The sequence below is a fragment of the Mycteria americana genome, chromosome 8 (genome assembly GCF_035582795.1).
Source record: "Mycteria americana isolate JAX WOST 10 ecotype Jacksonville Zoo and Gardens chromosome 8, USCA_MyAme_1.0, whole genome shotgun sequence".
NCBI lineage: Eukaryota > Metazoa > Chordata > Aves > Ciconiiformes > Ciconiidae > Mycteria > Mycteria americana.
This window is the reverse complement of record NC_134372.1, coordinates 959,554-978,277: the sequence shown is the minus strand read 5'-3', so window position 1 is coordinate 978,277 and position 18,724 is coordinate 959,554. Positions and strand designations below refer to the sequence as shown.

General features: G+C 50.6%; 1 protein-coding gene across 1 annotated transcript in view; it reads right to left on the bottom strand.

The window, feature by feature from the left end:
* Nucleotides 1–16,432, bottom strand: part of PPP2R2B (protein phosphatase 2 regulatory subunit Bbeta) — a 113,700-nt gene extending 97,268 nt beyond the window's left edge. Inside the window, exon 1 of the mRNA XM_075509968.1 lies at nt 15,901–16,432. Coding sequence (XP_075366083.1) covers nt 15,901–15,979 — 79 coding nt within the window. The 5' untranslated portion in view covers nt 15,980–16,432. The remainder of the gene's footprint in view (nt 1–15,900) is intronic.
* Nucleotides 16,433–18,724: the final 2,292 nt, after the last annotated feature.

The window sequence follows — 18,724 nt, the reverse complement described above, 5'->3', positions numbered from 1 at the left end:
ATCTCCAGAGGAAACTGAGCCAAAAAGTCACACTGTTGTGCAACACTACATAGAAAGGAAAAAAAGCAGCCAGCAGCACAGGAAACAAATCTGTGCAGGGACAAAAACTGATGACGAAGTACACAGGAGTTTGTAAGAACTCACTAATGTAAGTGATTAATTATATTGCTGAATATGCATTGCCCAGACAAGGGGTGGCCTACAACCGCAGCCAGCTGACCGCTCTCAAATCATATGCTGGAAAAGGAAAAAGAAAAAGAAGAGTGCTGAGCTGTATACTGGAAAATGTATTACTAAATGCCATGAACTTGCATTTGAAAGGAACTGCTGATTGTGAATAAATCCACCATATGGCTTTACAAAGCTGATAGTGCATTTATTTCCCAAATATAGCAAGATCAGCCTATGACAGCCTGTTTTTCTTTTATAATCCACGTTAGAAAATTATTTAGAGTATAGTATGAAACACAGTTTGTTGGGTTGCTGTGAAATAGTCACTGATGTAATACAAGGCTTTCGCAGTAAGAGTAGGGTCTTGTGTATACCAATTACACCTGCACAGCTCCACCACAGTATCAAAACATTTAAGGAATTTCTGAGACTTTTTTTGTGACCTTGCTTTAGCAAAGCTGCCTGCAGAGAAGAGAAAGGTTAAACCTCAGACTATTGCTTTTGTGAACGTGTTCGCTGAGTCGACACACATGGACTTGTGGCCCTTCGTGCCCTCTGCCAGCATGGTAATTTGTGACATTCCTGGGTGGGTTCAGTGGAGAGGGCATACAAAAATCGAGAAGCTGCAGGCTGTCGCTGGGTATTTACCATCTGGTCTGCCAGCACAGGACAGCAGCTAAACACGCCTTGAGGTCTGATGAGAGTCACTGAGCTGTGCCTGTGGTTTGTGCCCAACGCAGGCCATGGTGCTGGGGGAAACACGCGCCCTCACCACGGGCCCCGGGTGGGAGAATGGATCCGGCAATCCTGCCGACACGTGGGCAAAGCTGTCAGTGGTGGGGAGAATAAATAGAGGCAATTTCCCTGGGTTTTCTTACAGGTAGGTCACCCTGACCATACTCACCATCCTGCCTTCCCCAAAAGTGCTTAAAATAACTCCATTCCCAGCCAGCTGCAGAATGTGAGATCTGCTCTGAAGCTCAGCTTCCCAGCCAGCTGCTCTCCCGCTCTGAAGCGTTTCTAGCTGTGCAACCCTGCAACCTCAGTCAGGTCTCTTCAGAGTGGGAGGGATGACAGAAGGTACCTTTGTGCTGATTTAAGCGCTAACTAAATATGGATGACACGGGAACGCTGGGAAGCTACAGCTGAACCCGTCTGTAGTGAGTGAAATATAGTCACATAATGGAAATCTCTCTAGAGCCTTGGAAATATGCTCTTAATTCGGCTCTTTCTTTTGTTGGAGCTGGTTTGACACGCAAAATTGCAGGAAGCCTTAGCACTAGGCAGCCTGGAGACCGATGGTTGCACTGGGATTGCTGATCAGCACAAGAGCGAGATGGGGAGCAACTTCCCAACACGAACTGGGGGAGAAGAAAATAATTTCCAAAACCAAATTTCCAAAGATGATAGGATGGAACGTGCACAATTAAAAGTATTTTTGACAAAAAAACCCTCAGCAACATTTTTTGTTATTAAAGAAGTAAGCTGTTCCAGCTGCCTGTGGTCATTCAGGGGTGACGTGATGCAGAGTAGCTCGAGCCCCCTGGCGCGAGGCCGGAGCCTGGTCCCCAGCACCGTCCCAGCCCCGGAGTGCAGACGCGCCAGGGCCGGAGCCCAGCCACGGACGTGCCACACACCCGACCCCTCCCGGGACAGGCGCCCGGGGCCCCGGCCTGCCCGGTCAAGGCGCGCTGGGCCGGGCTGCGGCCGAGGCGGCGGGTTTCCCAAGAGAGCGGAGAGCTTGACCGCCGTCGCGTTCACCAGTGCCCCCCGCGCGGCCGTGTCACCCGAGAGCAAGAGCCCTTGCCCGCACCCGTTTCGGGGCAGGGCGCGCTGCCCGCTGCGGGCACCCCCGAGGCCGGCTGCCAGCGGCAGGGTCGCCCCCCGCCCCGGCCACTCCTCCCGCGGGGGGCGGCGGCGGCCTGGCCGGCCGGAGGCCGCCAGCGAAGGCTGGATCGCAGCCAGCATCCCACGCAGGGCGGGCGTCCCGCCGGGGGGGGGGGGGGGGGGGGGGGGATGGGCGGCGGGGGGAGCCGCGCTCCGGTACCGCAGCCGGGGCGGCGCGGAGGGGGCAACGGGAAGGAGTCGGAGCGGCCGGCGTCGCCGGAACCGCCCCGCGCGGCCCGAGACGCCCCGCCACCGCCTCCCGCGGGGCAAAGAGGGCGGCGGGGGCACCCTGCGCCGGGGACCCCGCCCGGCCAGGCCGCCGACCCCGCGGGACCGGACCGCGCGCGGCAGCGGCAGCGGCAGCGGCACCCGCACCGCCCCCGCCCGGCGGCCGGCGGGACTCGCGGCGGGGCGGGGCGGGGCGGGGCGGGGCGGAGCCGGCAGCAGCGGCTGCGCCTCCCCCCTGCCCGCCCGGGCCCGCCGCCCCGAGCCGGGGGCCGCCCGGCTGCCCCGCGCCCTCTGCCAGCAGCGGCGCGGCCGGGGGGCGGGAGGAAGAAGCCGGGGCTCCGGATTACCCGGCGGGACGCGGCGCCGCCCGCTGCGGGTCACCCGGTTGGCGGCTCGCCCCGGCAGAAGGGGAAGCGGAGCTCCGCAGCGCCCGGGGACGGTCTCCCACAGCCTGGGCGTTTCACCCGCTCCCAGCGACGCGCCGTTCGGCGACAGCAGAGCCGGCCCGTCGGGCTGCAGCCCGGCCGAGGCGTGTGCGGCACAGCCCGCGGCCCTGCGCGACCCCGGCCCCGGCCCCCTGCGTGTGCACCCCGCCGAGCGAAGGCCTCCTGCGGAGCGCAACGGCTCAGCGGGGCTGCAGGGCGGAACGGCCAGCTGGAGGTCCCTCCAGCTTCATTTTCCAACAGGACTTGCCACTGTTCTTCAATTTGCAGCCAGTAACATCGCCCTAGCGACTTTTCCCGTGCTGCAATAAAACAAGAGGACTTTAGTCCAGGTCAGTGCTTCAGGGGTTTCACAGGAGAGCCGCGTGCTCCCCGAGAATCCTTCGCTAGCCCAAAGAGACACCGGGAGGGCCACGGGGTGCTGCCCCTTCCCAGCGGCCGGGGCAGTTTCTGCGTCTCCCCAGCTTCTCCAGTCCTCAGCGCTGCTGTTATTCGGTAATACCTCCTGAACAGAACCAGCGCTGCTCAGAGACGGAAGGTTTAGATGAGAGAGGGAATATCGACTCATGGGGAAAAAAAATAAAATAGTTTCTCTCCAGCAAACCAGTAATAGCGTTTTTTTCTTCCTTTTTTTTTTTTAAGAGAAAATACACAGCTTCAAAGCCTAGAACCAAAGCTTCAGAAGAGAGTGTTAAGCAACACCCTGAACGAGCTGTTTAAGTAAACGGCATGCAACTCTAATAACCACCTCGCCTGGCAGTGCTAATCCAGATCCACTGTTTCAATTGCATTTTAATTAAAACTTTAAAACTCTGAACTCAGCAGAAGCATCTCCTGCTCAACGTCTGCTTCCACTTACTATAATGAACTCTGTGGTCAGGGATTTTCCCATTCTTGGCCTTCCCGCATGGAGAGGGCATTGCTAAAAAGCAAAACTTAGAAGGACAGACCGGTCCCAGGTTACCTCCCCCGAGATGTATGGCCCTGCAAGCCAGCCCACAGAGCACCCTTATTCCACGTCAACAATCACCAAAGTCTGCTCAAAGACAACCCCAGGGTCTCAACACGAGTCCCATGGGACTGCCCGCAGCCCATCCAAAGGGAACCAAAGGCAAAACCTGAATGACCTCCTCCACTCCATTTATTCAGATAGCTCAGAAGGGTCCTAGCAGGATATGGAGATTAATTCCTTTCAAATAGCAGCTCAATGTCATGCGCAGGAGAATTTAAAACCAAATTCAATCTCACTCCCTACCCAATAGCTTTGAGAGAATACAAATGAGGTCACGTTTCAGCCTGGGAAAGTAGTGGAAATACATATACTTTTGTAATAATAAAAGCTGATCTCCAGCTCAGGCCTTGTCTTAGCCTAGGAGCTACTAGGCGTTTTTTTTTTTTAAAAAAAACACCCTACTTCGGCACAGTCGTAGCATTTATGGCTGTAAACTTACAGTAGTGTAAGATCATGTGAGGGATCACGGCCTCAACATAGACGTGTTTATACTATCAGAGCTTATTTACAGATACAAAGCACTTTTATGTGGCATTAAGAGGTTTAGAAATGCCACTGGCTAGAATTAAAAAAATCCACTCCTAACTGATGAGAGCATCACGCGCAGTTTAGACCTCTGTCCTCGCTCATACTGGCTTTCAGCAGGGCCTGCAGTTAGCTCCCGGCTCAGAGCCTAGCGTATGCGCAGACAGGAACCGCTCTGACCAGGGAGCGGCAAACCTGCTCCTCCAGCTGCGGCAGCCAGCACGGCGCCGAGTGACAGCAGCGCATCACCAGGGAAGCGGGCAGAGGATCTCTCCCAGTCAAGGTGTAGTTATTATCTGCAGGAAATCAAGAGAGATGCTTACACAGAAGATGTGGCAAGGGGTCCTGGAGGAATCCTGACTGCAGCTGAGCCGAGCCATCCGGCCGTGGGGCAGCTGAGGAAGGTGATGCGGTGTGGCTGGGGGCTGCTGGCACGGCTGGAAGAGGCTCCCTGCCGCCAACCCAACGACCAGCATTGCTCCGCCGGCCAGCTGCCTTCTGAGTCAGCCCAAACTGGCCACAGCCAAAGCAGCATCCCCGCCTCACAGACCGTGTCTGGGCTCTTCCGGGGCTGAGACCACAAAAGGCAGGTTTTAGTTTTCTCCAACGTCCGTTTTTTGTTACAGTCTCCTGGGCCCACAGCACTACGTGCCTTGGACGGTGGGGTAGGTACCGTTTAGAAACGCAAGACGTGAGGTCAGCCCCAGCGTGCCCCGAGAGTTCACCTCCCACAGCAGAGGTTGACCCTGTGCCGGTACACTGCAACTGGGATTCTCAGAGTGCAGGGAGAGGCTGAGGAACGATGGCAGCAGCCGCTGGTTTTCCAAGTGCCTGGCCACTGAGTGCTAGAAAGCCAGGGCGTGCCCCCCCTCCCTGGGCTGCGACGTGCCACGCTCCTTCTCCTGGCCTCCTCCCAACCTCCTCCTCCCACCGCAGCCTCTGGTCGGGCATCCATCCCCTGCGGGCATCCATCCACCTGCAGCCGGGGCCAGGGGTCCCCTCCTGCCTGGGCAATCCTTGCTGCTTCAGGTGACAGGGCGAGAAGGCTTGGGGAGAGATCTCTGCTTCTTCCCTCTCTGCCACGGGGAAAGAGCTGCGGCTCCGCAGAGCCAGAGTCATCCCTCCTGGGGACACCAAGAGCTGGAGCGTGTGATCAAATAACAAAGCACAGAGGAATCATCTAGAGTGAGTCTTCCCTCTCATCTTTGACTCTCTGCCCCTTAAAGGACAAGATTTAGCATATCATTAAGGAGAGAGACTTCGACCTGAGTTCTTAACGAAACAATAACATCTTTCAAAGTGGCTTGTACACTTTTTCCCCCACTGAAAGTGCTCCAAGAGCATCACCATTCAGACAAAAAACATGGATCTTACTCTTACTGTATTCTGTGGCAAAAAATTATACTGAAAGAGTGTAACTGCAAGAAGAAAGCTCTGTATCTGTGACAGCTGAAACAGCCTTCTTCCTCTTTTATAAATTCCTGAAGCTAGTAGAGAGCAAAATAAAACCCTGTAAGTCTATATCTATGAATAATGAAAATGTTATTTTTCCCTAAAAGGCCTTGAAATGGACAGAGTAAGAAAAAATGCAAAGGAAATGCAATCAGTGTAGCCAAGGAACCATACTTGCAGCTCCTGAGCTACCACAACAAAAATGCAGGTGCACCAATCATCCCTAAAGGAGAAAACCGACCCGCCTGCACCACCGATATGCCTGAATACCAATAACAGTCTGGCAGCTGTAGAGCTGGGCATCTTGCCATTTCATGAGCAGCCTGCCGGCTATCGGAGCTCCCCCATCATACCCAGTCAGGACAAAGTTTATAATTTCTCATATTAAAGGAGTCCAGAGATGTGCCTGCAGCTCCCCCTTCTCTCCGGCCGCAGCACATCTCCCCACTCACGCCTGGCACCGCGGGAGGAGCTGGGCAGTGCTCTGTGATTTACCTCCTCCAAGTACACAGGAATGAATGAAGAGAAATGGATGTAGCAGAAACAAGGCCTTAGGCTCACTGGGAGGAGAAATAGTTTCCACATACCGTGCTTCATTTTGACATTATGCCTAGTATTTTGGATAGGGAATTTGCCTCCTTCCCCTAGCAACAATCCATTTCTTCATGGCCGCACAAAACTAGCCTCATTTTCTGTTACGGCAAGAACAGACCAGGCGGCTGGATTCCTGCACATGGTGCAAGTTCTGATAAATGTAAGAACTGAGATTAGAGCAAGTCTGATGTTCTTCACTAAAAAGCAAGGGTTGATATGGCGTTCAGGCTGAGAAATTAAAGAACAGCTAAATCAGGAAATGCAATTATTGTAGAAAGCTCAATCTTAACTCGCTGTTCTCCTCCATCAGCCTTAAACTAATGGCCTCTCTTCATGTAATTATAGACTATTAGTTACACCAAACCATATTTGCATACTTACACAACCTTACTGTACCTCTAATGCACATACCATTCTGTAGTATTAACACTGCTTCAAATTTAATTTATGTGGGTTTTAATCCAGGGTAATTCAGGACTTCAGTGAAGCTCCCAGCTGCCGGTGCCTGATTAACTCAGGTCGAAGCTATAGGAATGACTCACTAGAAAAATAAACCCACTTGTGGTCAACACAGCGGGGACAAACTGACAGGCTGATGGTAAGTACACGGGTCATCATAATGACAAAGTTAAAGTCTTCAAAAAAGAACGAACAGAAAATTGGCTATTTTAGGTTCATTTCAGGCCAAGGATTTTGGCTGTGGGGTCCTGCCATCCTGAGAGCTCTCCAGCCTCCAGACCAGTTTGCTCTGCAAAGCATCGTGCAGAGACCCAGCAGAGCCAGAGCAGTGAGTTAGCCACCAGCCAGCTGGTCCCTGCGGCTGCTCCATTCCACTGAGGGTTTAATGTCTGGGATCAGGAGCTGTAAGACACATTTTAAACAGTTCCCAAGCAGACTTTCCTTCACTTTGTTAATTGCCTTATTCCACTCATCTAAAGACAGTAAGAGGTAAAACTTCAACATACTTTCTGTGGTCACCCATAGAGGAATCGCTGTCTGGGGCGTATGAGGAAATACTTATTTTTATTTTTTACAATCATCACTCAAAAATATTCCAAAGGCCAAAAGCTTAGCCTAGACATGCCGCTAAGGCAAAGAGCTTAGTTTTAAGGTGCCTCTGGCTGAGCTTTCATGTTAAAGACCCCTAAAAAGCTAACCCTCTAGCTTAAGGGCACCTTTGAGCTAAGCTTTAAAATTGGCTCAAACATAAGTGATTAAATGTCCCAGCCTTTGTGTCACCTCCACTGGAACCTCCAAAAATGCCTGGGCAAAAATGCAAAGCCTGGGCACAAACTGAGAAAGGCAGGAAAATGGAAAACTAGAAGGCTTCAGATAAAACAAGAAGGTAGTTACCACGGGGCTACTTAAACACAGGAATTGCTCCACTCTTTGGTAGCCTTTCTGAGCCAGGGAACTATTCATACAAATACTCTGAGAATTATTGTAACTTCAAAATCCTTTCTTTTAAAGGAAAGTCACATTTTGGTCTTTCAAGGACCCCGAATCTTGTGAGTATCAAGCTATTTGGGAAATAATCAGTCTGCTTAAAGATAGGTTTCATGATTTAGTGTATTTTTTCACTAAAACAGTATTTAATTTTGAGCTAAGTTGGTTTCACTAACAGCACTGATTACCTGAGTGCTTGTTTGCTTACCTTGACATTGAGAAATTTATAAATCAGGCACTGGACAGTGTGAACACTTAGTTTCAGTAAACTAAAGGTGAAGGTATTCCTAAAGCAATAGATTAACTTCCTTAGGGTAATCACATTAAATGAACCAAGTTAGCTCCAGGCCTCATCTACCAAAGAAGACGCTGTATGACCTTTCCTAGCTTAGCCTTTGTCAAAATACTGATACAGAGTAGAGAGCACAGGATCCACATTTGTAAAATGTATTTGCATACGTTTGTACAAACTTGAATGAGGAGCAGAGCCCACGCACACCCGAGCACAAGGAGGTTTATGAGGACATGCGAGGACTTGCCACGTCCTCCAGGCAAGCCTGGCAGACTCGAGCAGCATCACAGTGCTAACGTCTTCAGCGACAGGCTTGTAATGGGCAGTTGTGCTTTTTGCATGACTCCCACTGCCCACAGAGGCAATGAAGTCAAATCTGAGATGCCCCGGGGTCAGGGAGACACAGGAGCTACTTAACAGAAGACAGAGGAGTTGCTGTGACGTACCAAGCAGCAGAGATCAGAATTAGTCCATGCCCTCCCTTGCTCTCTGCACGCACAGTCTGTAATTTGGAACTGTGCGTAATTTTTGAAGATCAAATGTTGATACGCTTTCTGTTTAAACTCCCTGCAGGACAGACCTAAACTGCTGGCAGGAGGAGAGCTCACTGCTGCTGACCGAGCTCCCCACAGATTGACGTCTTGTACAGCAGCAGCAGCAGGCACCACACTGGGACCAGGCTGACAGCCATGGGTCATGCTGGTGTCCCCTTGGGTAACTCCGGCAGGCTCTGCCCTCTCTTGCAGCATGATGGGGACTGGAGACAAGGGCTCTCTGTACCCGGCGGCAGGGTGGAGCGGGGCTGCACCGCGGGCTGGTGCCCACCCTCGCTGCAGACAGTCACTGCCCTGTGCCTCTGCTGCATCTGTGCCTCTGCTGCATCTGCAGCTCGGGCAGAGGCCCCCTGGGCACGGGTGCCAGCCATTCTTCAGAGGCCTTGAAAGAAACATTCATTTTCAAATACGTAAGGTTTATCCCACTGATTTTTTAAAATCTATTTACTAAACTGCCTTTTCATTTATTTTCCTCTGCTCAGCAATACGGCTGCTCTGCACTCAGCACAGCTCCCCAAGGTAGGTGTTCAGAAGGACAATCAGCTGCACGCCCAGGCCAGGACGGCTGGCTGAAGCAGGGAAGGTGTGAGCAGTGTCACCAGGGCAGCTGCCGCCGGTTAGCAGCGCTGAGACCACAACACGCAGAGCGCCCACGGAGGCCCTTTGAAGGCGGACAGCCTGCCGCCCCGCCAGCAGCTCTGCTGGCAACGCAGGAGGGTCCCAGCACACCAGCTCAGCACGAAGGCTGCACAGCTCCCACCTGTCCAGCCCTTTTGGGAGCCCCGAGCGTGCCCCTGGGAGCCCAGCCTGCACGGGCACCACCGGGCTCAGCTCCACGCCCACCGGGAAACCTGGACCGGCTTCGCGAACTGCCTGCAACTGCAGCAGATGTACGCACCCACGGAGCCGACCTGGCCACATCAGAGAGAACTCCTTGTCCTGGGCATGCTTTTTAATTAATTTTACCCTACATGTTAACACTAAAAGGCATACTGAGGATTGAAGATTCTTCCCAGAGGAAAAGAAAGTAGGGAAAACGACAACAGCTTGGCTTTAAAATAAAGTTTTCAGGAGGGCGGAGGTGAGGAAGGCTGACAGCTTAACCCTTAACAAACCTTCATTTTTCACGGCCTAGGGTGTTACCTGACACAGCCCTGACCAACTATCTTCAGCAATACAGAAACTCACAACTTCAGCCAGAATTCCTCTACTGTGGATAGAAAACTCATCACAGTGGAGGACACAGATGCAGTAAAGAGCACAAACTGAATTTAAGTTAACAGCAGCATTGGCCTGAAGGTCATACAGACGCCAACAGATCAGCAGGCTGCCATACAGTAAACATACAAAACACATTCTCTACTAAGGATGGATGATTTTCTTAGTTACAGTACCAGTTCCTTTCCTGGCTATCCCACACTATGGGAAAATAAAAGGCCCCAAACACTAATAAGAGGTTCGGAAAGCTTCATTTGTAAGGAGAGGCTCAGACAGGAACGAGACCTAACCAAACGAGACTAGATACAACAACACGATAAAGCCAGTGATGAGCAATTCTTCTACAGGCTACATAGTGGAGACAGACTCATTTTAACTTGCAGATAGTTTTGTTAGAGATAAATGAACACAAACCACGAAGACAGCTCAGCACTAAAACTGATTACCAGCAAAGACAGCAATTTGGCATCCTGTGACAAGTGAGACGTGTTTGACAAGAACCTGGTAAGTATCTGCTTTCTTAGAGCCCACTGCATACAGAAAGGTCATCTGAGAGACCTCCCTAGCTCTTACCAGCCCTCCAGCCACTCATCTGACTGGATGTTTCCATGCTAACTGTAGTAATTATCACTTAAAATCATTCAAATATTGTCACTTAAGTCTTGGGAGAAGCAATAAGGAATGATGGTTTTCTCCTGTGTATCTCCTCCCGTTCAAAAATCTCAAGTCGATTTATTCATTCATTTATTGCTAAATTAGAAGAGCCTAGAGACCAGTTGGGTGGGAGTGAGATTCCAGACCAAATCTGGCACAGATGAAAATCTTTTCTAAGAATCCCTGTACTATGTCAATACTACCAATCAGTACAGTTGATCCCGCTAGATGATTCCCAAGGGACTTGTCAATGCTATTTTTTTGATTCCTTCCAAAATGCCACTAAGAAATTTACCCACGTTTTCTTCCAGCCTTGACCCAATACTTTGATTTTGGAGGAGTGTGTGAAATCCCAGACTGCTGTGCCAGCAGCCCCACTGAGCACAGATGGGAGCAGGTGAAACATCAACAATGCCATCTCCCAGGAAAGCCAGCGTTCCCAGTAGAAGGCCAGATGCACAGCCAGGAGGGCAGCCAGTGCAGCCACGATGATAACGTAATAAAGACAGTTGAGCTGTTAGCCAATGCAACTCAGTCCCAGATCATGGCCTGTGGTAATTGTACAGCCAGCCCATTGTTTTTCATTTCTGCAGCTGCGAGTCAAGACCTTCCCGTGCTCCCCCCCCACTTGTTGTTCTCCAACATGAGTCACATCTGAGCAGCATCGCTCCTTTCACATCTGCGTCTGACAGCAGCTAGGACAAAGCACGGCAGGGTTTCAAAGCCCTTCGTTACCAGCAGCAGCTCCTCCCCGTTCATACCGCACACACAAACCTGCTGTGCCCGTTGTCCACTGTCTCAGCTTTGGGTATGCTGGACGTAGGAAGTTTTCTTTTATTCCTATGTTTTCTATTTCCCAAGCAAACAGAAATCTATCCACAGCACAGTGTGAAGCTGTTTTTTCCCCCATGAGAAAGAAAACCAGCCAGCATCAGAACTCCACACCAATGATTACAAACCTTGTGCTTGGCCTACTACTGCTCGTACTGCACTACCACCATAACTTTCTATTAGCTGCTGATGCAGTAATTCTAAGCTATTTGCATGAATAAAGAATGTGCAGGAATGAGCTGCAGAGTTATACCAAGCTCCCGGTGGACTCTTCAAAGCAAGAAATATCGAGACTTGTTGGTGCAGAACACACAGTGAGTGTAGTGCTTATACCAGCACTGCTTGAGCCTACTCACAGCAACAACTGAGCTCCAGACCTTTGGCCTAACTGACTTACGCTCAGTGGACACTTTCTTTTGGTCCTTCACAAAAGTACATGGGAAGTATGAAAGAAGTGCTAAAGTTTCTTATTACGTTGTTATGCTGATTAGAGTTAATAAAATAGTACAAAACCTATAGCATATATTTGTTTTGAACCTAGCTTGAAAGTAGCAGTGCTTCTTTGACATATACCTCCTAAATGTGTTTTCATTGTCTTGTCCAGATTTTTAGCGTTGCAGTATCAAATGTGCATCATTATTTTTCTGTTACAATTAAAAAATTGTACCTAGACCTTAACAGTAAATTCAGATATGGGATAAAGTATTTAATGTCAAATAGAGATTAATATTTAAATAATCCCTATCAATTGCAATGTTAGTGAGTGAACTGAAAGCAGACGCATTTGTATTGTTTGCGGTTTTGTATCTGCACCAAACTAACGTACTATTGCACAGAGATCCCACAACTGCAGCGATGAAGGGCTACGCTTATCAGTGTGAAATGCAAAGTGATTCAAGACCTTCAGCCTAACTCAATGCCAACCAAATTTGGAAAAATCTGGAAGTTACGGAAAATTTATTCACATTGTTGGCCTGTCAAATTAATAATGCTGTTAAAGATCTCCTAAGCACAATAACAGATTTTAGGGATAGGAAATAACTATTACATGCCTAAACTATCCAAAAGAATTAATAATTCTGCAGAGCAGCCAACATTTCAAACCCTGCTCAGAAAAGTGCACACAAATACATTTCTGTGTAAATTCTGGAAGAAAAACATGCATGACTCAAAGTTTGGCGATTGTATGACCTCAGAGAACTCACTTCCCATCTTTGTGCTTGCTTCCTCGTCTGCAGGAAAGGATATTGTTTTCTTAATTCAAAGGCTTTTTTTCTGAAGGTTACTTAGCTAAGGTTTTAAATGATCTTTGATATCTTTGAGTTGAACATGTTGCAGAAATTAAAAAAAGTCTGCATTTAAAAAAACAGGCAGTTACTTTGGTCAGTATATATGTATTCATTCTGAAGTGTTCTAGTTTGTAAACGTACATCCCAAGTCTGCCAGCTGCTGTAGCCTATCCACACTTCTCAGCAAACCTGACCCTAACATATACCTACTTCTGTTAAGGGACCAGCCCCTCTGTCATTTAACCCTTTTTCAGCAAATAATAAATGATAGAAAGCCCACAGCACACATTCCACATCCAAAGATCTATTTGGATCAGTTTTCAGTGCACACGCCACTGCGTGAACAAGGCAGACCCAAATACCTGGTTTGCATCTTAAGTAATAGATCAAGAAATGCTTTTCTACAGCAATATTCCTCATTCAAATACAGGTCAGTAGTAGCAATCAGGGTCCAAAGGATAGTACTGTGGGCTCAAATTCTGTCAAACTGCTATTATTCAGCCAAGCTACAGGCACACCTTTAAGGTCAATGGGACACAAGTGTGCGTTCCTACGTGCTGCTGAGTGGGACTGAATTCCAACATGCGACGCCAACCCCACGTCTGAATGTGTCACTGAGCTGTGCTATCAAGGCTCAAGTAGTCAATATTTTCAAAAGAGCTCAAAACACACGTGCTAGACTACACTGCATCCTAGTCCACACGCCTTGGTACAAGGAGGACTGGTGTTTCTGGACGACAACGAGCATCAGGAGCGTGATGGCAACAACAGGTCACACAAGAGAAGCCAACGTGTCGCCTGCTCAGCCACACCATGTCCACCACCTAAGGCACTTCACTTGCACCAGCCTTCTCCAGATGCACTCTCTCCTTCCCGTTCATTACCATAATCCTGCACCTCCACAGTAACGATAACAATGCTGGATCATTCCCACCGGCACTGCCAGTCAAGGACTGTAACTTCACAGCAAAGCAGAGCCAAACAACAAACCGGTTTTTGAGGATATAAAGGAGAGCTCAGCTGCAACGTTCTACAACCATTGCATAGGCAATGCCAGAAGAGGATAAACAAGCGTACTTGAATTTCAGGTTTACTACAGCTTGGTGCACAGTCTTTGTTCTCTGTTCTAGGCTCTTTGCTGACCTAGATCTCTTGTTTACAACTCTGGGAATTTGGGATGAATGAAGAAGAGAATCCTTACAGTGAGGTAATAGAGAATACATCAGGATGTCAGGTCTCGGTCTGGATGGAGCCAGGATCAAAAGGGTCTTTGGAGGAACACCTTCGCCAGGAGTACAGAGGGTGGTGCAGGGGCACGAAGGAGCTTCTCCTCTGGTTGAGGGACACCTCTGCCAGGCTGGGGGAGGAGAGGAGCCTTTTCTCTTTGATAGGCTCAGCCGTTCTGTGCCTTCTGTCTGTCTGCGGAGCAAAGCCTGGCTGAAAGACTGACCAGGGCAGCATCTGACTGCATCTGGTCCCTGCGGCATCACAGCTTCACCCCGTGAATAGTTCTGTCCATTTGTGAGTCTGCACTCCACCAAGAGTGAACCAGAGATACCAAATCGCAACTTCATTGCTTCAAAGCATGGAGGAGCACTAGATCCTGCTCCTGCTACAATCATATACTGAGGGTTCTTGTATGCTACACTGGCCTTTTTAGCCACTCCAAGAGGACTGAGGCAGGAGTCAGGCTCTTACCTGGGTTCTCTTCTAGGTTCTGCTAGTGATTTAGCCTGTAACAGAGTCATTTAAACTCTCCAGACCTCAGCTTCACCCCAAGTTAATTATATGCATCTGATAATTGCTCTGAGAAACAGTTCTGTACAAGTTTCATTCTTTATATATTGTTTGCAATGGAGAAGAATAGATAGAACACCAGTGTGGCATTCTTTAATTCATTTTTTTTTCTCTCAGTAGTCTCATATGACCTCCCCTAAAACAGCAAGGTCTGTTTCTCCATTGAATCACTTATTCCAGTAGAACAATCCAGAAGTTACTTATTCAGAATATCTTCAGGAGCTATGCCTTTGGTCAAAGTCAACATGAAAACAAACAAAATCTTCAGAGAAATTGTCAAAGAAAGAACTCCAGAGTTAGTCTGAGTTATCTACTGGGATAATTTCATCTCCTTAGAACTTCAGAGAAAATGGAAAAAAAAAAAACCAACCAAGTCCATACTGTCTGCTTGGACTAAAATATAGCAACCTAAGTAGATACAATAATTTAGCCTGGAGTGTCATCATCTACTGCCCAGCCCTTCCTGCTTGACCCTTCCACTCTGTATCTTCAGCCTTATGACATTCGTGGTCAAGGTGTCGGGAGCCGGGGCCAGGTACTCCCCACAGCGTTTCTTTTTCGCTAGATACACACAGTGGGCAGAGACTGAAGCCAATCATTTCAAAAACAGCCATAAGCATAAATCCCTACAGTCTTCCTCTGGATTCTCCCATTGCTCACGGATAAGGCTGGTAATTCAGTCTATGCACACAGACTCAGAGAGTGAGTCTGTAGAAGGCTCGGTGAGAGGAAGAGTGTTTTTCCTCGTTAACTAACTCTGGTTAGGGCGCATGAGGAAAATTGCTGTGGTCCCACACAGGGGAGTAGCAGTGGTGTGACACTTTGATCCCGCGGAACTCTTTGGACGACGGCAGACGATTCACAAAACCAGCTGATAGTTCACACACAGCAACGCACACGCAGCCATATCACACAGGGTTATAAATCAGCATGAATAAGCACTCCCTACGGGAGAAGTCCCAGTCAAGTCTCAGCGAACACAGACCTGATACTTTGCATTCCTACCCAGAAAATACAAAGTTCAAACACTGCTGAGAACGTGTCGTTTATCCCAAATAGCTGCAGAGCTATTTTACCGAGACCTGAAAAGAGGCTGTACTGAATGAGGGAGAGGGCTCAGGTAACCAAACGCAGGCAGTGCTAGAGAGGACTTTTTCATTTTCTTGGGAATACACAGAGGAATTAAAGGCCACATTTACAAGCTACATAAACCTGAAAAAAGCGCAGCACCATAACTAGAAAGCCGTCCTTAAGCTGGTCCTGCTGCTTGCTTTCTCGCACAGTTAGCGCGGAGTTACCAGTCGCCCAGGAAGCGCTGACGGGAATAAACACGGGCATTTTCGCCTAAGCCCTCAGGCGCCCTCCGAGCCCTCTGCCTGCCGCCTCCCGTGATACAGAGCAGCCCGACGCAGCCGCCCCCGCCCCGCGAGGAGAAGGGGCTCCGGCGCGGAGGGGCTCTGCCCGCCAGCCCCCGCGCCCCGCGGCGCGTACCTTCCGCGGCGCGTACCTTCCGCGTGGCAGCTGGCGGAGAGGAGGGCGCTCGGCGGCCTGAAGATGTAAGGCAGGTAGCGCGAGAAGCATTTCATCTTCCCAACCCGTAGTGAAACAGAAAAAGGAACTGAAACCGGGCAAAGCCAAAAAAAACCACCAAAAAAATAAAGAAGAACGCCACGCGACCCCTCCTCAGTCCATCAGGATTCTCCGGTGCCCAGGCAGCCTACACGGCGGAGGCGGCGGGGGCTCGCTGCTGGGGCTGCCTGGCTGGGAGAGCCGGCCGGCCGGCCCCCATGCTGCCGGCCCGGCGGTCCCGGCCCCGGCGGCAGAGCGGAGCGGAGCGCTCCGGCCCGGCCGGCACCGCCGCTGCATCGGCTGAGGCGCGGCCGGGATTGCTGACTAAGGCCGTCCTGCCCGCGAACACACCCCCGGAGCCCCGCGCCTCGGCCGCCCGTCCTCGCAGGGAGGCGCGGACCCACCGCCCCGCAGCGGCCCGAGCCCCGCGCCGGGCGGGCGGGCGGGCAGGCGGCCCCGCCGCGGGGGCGCCGGGAGGGAGGGAGGGAGGGAGGGAGGGAGGCGCCGCGCTGCCCCAGCCCGCTCCGTTCCGCTCCGTTCCGCTCCGCGGGGCTCCGCAGCGGCCTGCCAGCGCGGGCCGCCCGCCGCCGTGCCGCCGGCGGCGCGGAACCGGCCGCAGCCGAGAGCGCTGTTCCGCCGGGGGAGCCGGCAGCGGCCGGGCCGGGGCCGCGTCAGCAGGTCAGCGAAGTACGAGCTTGAGGCGATGCCTGTTTTTACACTCTCTTGCTCTCCCGGTGCGAGACCTGCGCAGCCTCAGAGTTCCCGCACCGGGAGATATCCGCCGCGCCGCTGCCCTTGCTGCTGAGCGGCGCTGCCGCTGCGGGCGAGAGCAGCCCGAGCCCAACGCCTGCAGGGCTCCGCTCCCTCAGCCCTCGGGCAGTCAGCATTTTTAGGCCGGGGGTGACCAAAAGACGCCAGAAAGGCACCTACAAACCATGGTGTGCACATGAAATCATAGAACGAAAACACATTTGGCTGTATTACGGATTCTTCTGAGGCAGCGCTCTTAATGCAGACTCCGATAGCCAGTTGAACCTGCAGCATTAGAGAACTGGAACAGACCTAGAGCAGTATTTCTCACACTTTTTGAATTGCAACCCACTCTTTAAGGCAGAAATCTCTCACAGCTAAGTGCACTCCAAACTCGCTCTGCTGCGGCCTGCTCAGGCGCACGCGATGGAAAATGTCACAGTACCAAGAGGGCAGGTTGGAAGGAAATAATGCGATAAGCTGCTGATGCTCACACCCCCCGTTTTCCTGCTGCTTAATTACTTGACAGACAAGTTTTTGGTTTAGGCCCAAACCATTCACCATTCTTGCCTGCTGTTGTTGCCTCATGTGGAGCATTGGGTCATTTTGCTCTTTGGTTTCATCATCTGGCTGCAGTCTTTCCAATTTTGCTGTCATCGGCCAATGACAGCATGATTGCATTTATACCAAAGAGGTGCACAACACCTGTGCCAGTGAAGAGAGCAGCTTTTCATTTCACTCTAGGATCTTCCTCTTTATTCAAAATACCCTCTCTGGATGTGGAAAAAAAATCCAGGTCTGGGCTGCAAGCAATGCAAAGCCTTCCTGCTTAGAGATGCTGGCTCACTCTGATTGCATCACACAGAAGCGAAGGCTGAAGATTAAGTACTATTATGTATCTCAAGTCCATCCCAGGAAACAAGATGTGAAATAAAGAGGTGATATTTTATAAAGCACTCTTCACAGAAAGTCACTTTATGTGTTCATATATGACTCGCACAATGAGATTATTTCATATACTAGCCTGGAAATGTAAATGACTGTCTCTGAGGCAAACACTGCTGTTCAACTGCACCCAGAAACTACATTCAGGTTTACCCGATAAAGTGATGAATGTCATCTCCAGCTGAAATTACAGAGGAAAGTTAGGTGCGGTATGCATAATTAAACCACATCACAGACACGAAAACTGCAATTACATATCTCTAATGATCACAGCGGCTCAGTTACCACTGTCGTAAGAGTGTACAACAAAACCTCGAAAAGAATGTAAATTTCCAAGCAGCTAGCTGAACTAATATTCTGGAGCCAGGATGCCTTTAGAGAAGGCTAGGGCCACCCCGAAGTTAGGCCAGCTGAGAAAAGCTCTGGAGAAACAGTTCACCTTCTACAAAGGAAAAAAGAGTGTATTGCTGTTGTAGTTAACGACCTTTCCTTTCTCAGCACGCAGCTTACGCTCTGCACGTGCAGGTGCGTGCCGTGAAAAGAGGGCAGCACACGCTGTGCTACCTGAGGACGGCATCTTCAGAGCCACGCTGCCATAGCACGGACACGGTCATCCACTGCGCACAGACCTGCTCATCCTCCAGCGCGGATTTCCACACCAAACGACACCCCGCTGCAACCCAGATCCTCACAATCACAGCACTGGGCTTGTGTAACCCGAGTGGGTAGCAGGGAGCTAGAAGCTTATTCCACTACTGGAACTGAACGGATGAACTGAACTGTGAGGTGTTCACCTCCTCTTCCAGGGAGGGAGAGGAAAACTGACTGCTCCCAGACCAGTCCAAGTCCCACAGCTGTCCAGACTCAGGTCTCTTTGGTCCTGTGCTCAAGAGCCCAGACAGAGATTTGCACCAGTTCTGCTTGCAAGATCATCACTACGGCTTCAGGAGGAGGACTGTATTTCCTCCTAAACCCCCGTCTCTCCTCCCTTTATGCCCTTTTAACTATTTCTATGGCATCCCTGTAGTTTCTGTGTCTGTCTGTATCACCTCCTTATGGGTGCAGAT